Source organism: Prionailurus viverrinus, chromosome C2 (genome assembly GCF_022837055.1).
Source record: "Prionailurus viverrinus isolate Anna chromosome C2, UM_Priviv_1.0, whole genome shotgun sequence".
Lineage (NCBI taxonomy): Eukaryota > Metazoa > Chordata > Mammalia > Carnivora > Felidae > Prionailurus > Prionailurus viverrinus.
Genome location: NC_062569.1, coordinates 145,049,443 through 145,053,894, shown reverse-complemented (window position 1 = coordinate 145,053,894; position 4,452 = coordinate 145,049,443). Strand labels below are relative to the sequence as shown.

Below are 4,452 nucleotides of genomic sequence, written 5' to 3'. Positions count from 1 at the left end.
AAGTGAACAAGAAACACTTTCCACCATACTCAGATTTCAGGTAGTGCAAGGAAACAGGGAAGAAGTAAAATTGTACAAAAAAAAAAGGCTGGTTTTATGATGTAAAGATAATATTAAAGTACAGCTTGAAATCTGAAAAGACAGGACAGTCCAGATGATCTCCAGAGAAAATTGCCAGTGGAGGTTTCCCAAATCAGCGTGTATGTTTATTTCAGTACCTCCATGGTTAACATCATTATTTTGAGAAGAGACAGTTCAAATTGCTCTACATTTAGGGGCTTCTATCTCCCCCTGTGGACATGGTATTAAAGACTAGTTTAGGGGCCCCTGGGTGGCTCAGTGGGTTGAGCGTCCGACTTCAGCTCAGGTCATGACCTTGCCATGGGTTCGAGCCCCACATCAGGCTCTGTGCTGACAGCTCAGAGCCTGGAGCCTGTTTCGGATTCTGTGTCTCCCTCTCTATCTGCTCTTCCCCTGCTTGTGCTCCCTCTCGCTCTCTCTCTCTCTCAAAAAATAAATAAACATTAAAAAAAACCAGTTTAGAGACAAGTTTAATTAACACCCAATATAATTCAGTTCAGTGGACCCCGTCAGCTTATCCTATAAATATTTTATATAGAAATATCAGTGTTTTATATAGATGCAGGACTCTTGTACCATCTGAAGAATTCTAGTTCCTTCAGTTTAAGAAGACAGAGCAGCAAAGGTAGAGCCACAAAATTAGCTAAACCTATAAATCGCTTCTTCCATTGCTATTGTGAGTGCTTGCGACATAAGAAAATCATGTGGATGAATTTACTGTCTTTGCAAATGCTTTTCTTACACATCAAGATTACCAGGAAAACACCAATAAATAGTTTTCCTGGCTCAAAAGAGAACACTATGTGTTCGGTGCCACGGAGGAGGACAACCTTGTATATTTAATTACTTTCATTTAATTTTGTCCCGTGGTGCGATGCGTTCCCTGACTTCACTGTGGTAGAGCTTGCTTTGAAGTTGTCGACAAATTAAATCAACCGCTTGGATCACATGTATCCCAAAGAATGTGGTTTCCCAGGTATGAGCAATCTATCAATCCCCTACTCTCCTTTCACTTTGGCATTTTGACAGTCCTAGCCAACTTCTTAGGTAGATATTTTATTTTGTACCTTGATCACAGCAGCTCTTATAAAGACTTTCAGAATTACCTGTACAAAGTACACCTTTGATGTTTGCAAGAGGTTGCTGCATTTCTCGATGATTGTGCAAACATTCATAATTATGCCCACGGGTAAACATACTGCTGTCTTCTTGGAAAACGGAGAAGGACAAAGAATGTTTATGTGCAGGGCCAGTCATTCCAAGTATCTCTTGTCGGTTTAGACACACCTGGTTACCATCCCCCCCCCACTTATTGGCCAGGAAAGTTGCCCCACCTGATTTGTAAGTTTACCTGTCCTAGTCAATGTGTGTGTGCTCGCGCACGCGTGGTGGCTGGGGGCGGGGGGGGGGGGGGGGGGGGAACCTCAGCCAGCCCACACTGGATTAAATCTAGCTAGAAGTAGCCAGAAAGCTCTTTGAAAAACCACTGGCTCCGGGTTCATTACTACAGGAAACTTGTTCTCTCCCGAGGCACAGAGAAACCCGCTGCAGAGCAACCCAGCAGGCTCAGGAGTCCAGTGGGATAAAACCCATCCCGGAGGATAATGGCCACCTATGCCCTGCAGATCGCTGGACTGGTGCTTGGTGGCGTTGGCATGGTGGGCACGCTGGCCGTCACCATCATGCCTCAGTGGAGAGTGTCTGCCTTCATTGGAAGCAACATCGTGGTGTTTGAAAACTTCTGGGAAGGACTGTGGATGAACTGCGTGAGGCAAGCCAACATCAGAATGCAGTGCAAAGTCTATGACTCCCTGCTGGCGCTGTCTCCAGACCTGCAGGCATCCAGAGGGCTCATGTGTGCTGCTTCCGTGCTGTCCTGCCTGGCTTTCGTGACTGCCATCCTGGGCATGAAGTGCACCAGGTGCACCGGAGACGACGAGAAGGTGAAGGGTCACATCTTGCTGACAGCCGGAATCATCTTCATTGTCACAGGTCTCCTAGTGCTAATCCCTGTGAGCTGGGTTGCCAATTCCATCATCAGAGAGTTCTACAACCCGATAGTGGAGACGGCCCAAAAACACGAGCTTGGAGAGGCTCTCTACATAGGCTGGACCACGGCGCTGGTGCTGATTGCTGGAGGGGCACTGTTCTGCTGTGTCTCTTGTGCCGGTGAGAAGAGCAGCAGCTACAGGTACTCCGTACCTTCCCACCGCACAACCCAAAAGAGCTATCACGTGGAAAAGAAGTCACCGAGCGTGTACTCCAGAAGTCAGTATGTGTAGTTTGGTGGCTAGTCGTTAACTTGACCGATAAAGCCATGCCAATGACTAAAGTGACCGCTGTTCTCTAAAAATGGAATCCAAAGGAACATTGATTTGCCATTCTTAACTGCCTAACACTAATTACAGGAACCGTGCATTGGCTATGTAGGCTTCTATGAGCTATTTCAGCAGAATGAGATATCACACACCGTGCTTTGATTGTTCTAGGAAGTGTAGTAACATGTTTTCTAAAATGATTCATGCGTCTTTGTCTTTCACCAGTTACTTCAAAATGACACTGTTAAAGACTGTCTTGTTTCACAAGTGTGATTTCTCTACGCCACAGCGTTATGTATGGAGATCAGCGTGTCTGTATCTCACATAAAGAGAGACAGGCTTATATGGTTCTATTTTAAATGAAATACCGATTCAATACACTGAATAAATAAAACTCAACTATTGCTTTTCAAGGGAATCGGGGATAAGATTGAAGAAGGTTAATATTAATTGTGTAAAAACAGCTTAGCAATTAATGCGCGCGATTCCTACGGAAGGTTAAAATGGAGGTTTTAATCAGCAGTGTAAAGGAAGTTAAATGGCTTTCTGATATCCTGTTTTTCAAGCTAGAAATCCTAACTCCTTTATCCTCTTTCCCCAGAGGCCTTTCTTTTCTTGTATATTAAATGAATATCTTTTAAAAGGCAGATACTGTTGTCGAGGAGCTTTGCATTCAGACTGCTTTTCCAGGGCTATCCTGAGAAGAAAGATAAAACTGTAGTCCGAGAAACATTGAAGATGTCAGGAAAGGGAATTTTGTTTTTCCCCTGAAGTTTTTGTCATTGGAGGAGGATGCATTTTGATGAGAAATCATATATGTATGTGAATATTTTAACAGCTGTTTGACTATAGACTTTGGGCATTTCTCAATATAAATAACAGGATAGGAAAATGATATCTCTTGGTTTTTAGTTGCTCCCCCAAGGAACAAAACCAGGTTGTCTTTTGCAAGCTGCACCTGCTCCTAAGGTGTGTGTAGATGGCTAGGTTTAAATTGTCATTTCGATCCCATCAAAGATACATTTTTTACTTGTTCTATTTTTTATTCATTCTTACTGAGGTATAGAAATACTCTAGCTTTGAGTCTCCCCCAAAGTTGATGCAACTGATAATTCAATTTGAAAGTTTGTATCCACATTCTAACTTAAATGACCATACATATCTGCTTTATGTCCTTTATATTAATAAATTGTGCTTTTTATATAAATTTGATGTCTTTCCTTCTTCTTTTTTCTATTTATTTACTTGTTTTTTAAAACCCTAATATTTTCAAATTTTCAATTTTATTTTTTTTTATTAAAATTGTTTTAATGTTATTTTTGAGAGAGAGAGAGAGAGAGACAGAGTGAGAGCAGGGGAGGGGCAGAGAGACAGGGAGACACAGACTATGAAGCAGGCTCCAGGCTCTGAGCTGTCAGCACAGAGCCTGATGCGGAGCTCGAACTCACAAACAGTGAGATCCTGACCTGAGCCAAAGTCAGACGCCTAACCTACTGAGCCACCCAAGTGCCCCTCAACTCTTCAATTTTAAAAAGAGGCCACATTTGAAAGATAAAGGTAGACTCGTCATTAATTTTTGAGAATATAAAATACTATATGTTGTTTAACGGCATTATTCCTTATAGCCACTGGATTCATACACTAATTTTTGATGCAGACAATATATTTGTAATGTATTAAGATACTGCTGTAGGTTCTAACAAATTGATATACTGTAAATATTATGTATGTTTAAGCCATTTCTATGAAGCCACTATTAAGTCATTTTTGTAAAAACTTTGCATAGTTAAGTACATTTTTACATCTGAGAAATAGCATCAATTAATATACTGGCTAATGTCTTAGGGACGTAAGTTATATTTGGACCTCTACTGAATTATATCATCAAATATTATGTGGTTAGTTCAATGCACAGATGAGGACACCTGGGAATTGTTCATTGATTACCCAGTAGAGTCAGGAGAAAGAATAAGGACCATGTGACTTCGCAGCTCATGCTTTTTTTGTTCAGGGAAAGTAGATTTTCTTCAGCATCTTTCAGCTTATCAACGGA

At 41.6% G+C, this 4,452-nt stretch overlaps 1 protein-coding gene across 1 annotated transcript; it reads left to right on the top strand.

The window, feature by feature from the left end:
• The first annotated feature begins 1,509 nt into the window (after positions 1-1,509).
• Positions 1,510-3,606, top strand: CLDN8 (claudin 8). The gene has a single exon (XM_047875500.1). The coding sequence runs from the start codon at positions 1,686-1,688 to the stop codon at positions 2,361-2,363; it is 678 nt and encodes a 225-aa protein (XP_047731456.1). The 5' UTR covers positions 1,510-1,685; the 3' UTR covers positions 2,364-3,606.
• The last annotated feature ends 846 nt before the right edge of the window (positions 3,607-4,452 follow it).

Excerpts from the sequence above, each read along its gene's own strand:
- CLDN8 (XM_047875500.1), top strand. The coding sequence starts at position 1,686 with ATGGCCACCTATGCCCTGCAGATCGCTGGACTGGTGCTTGGTGGCGTT.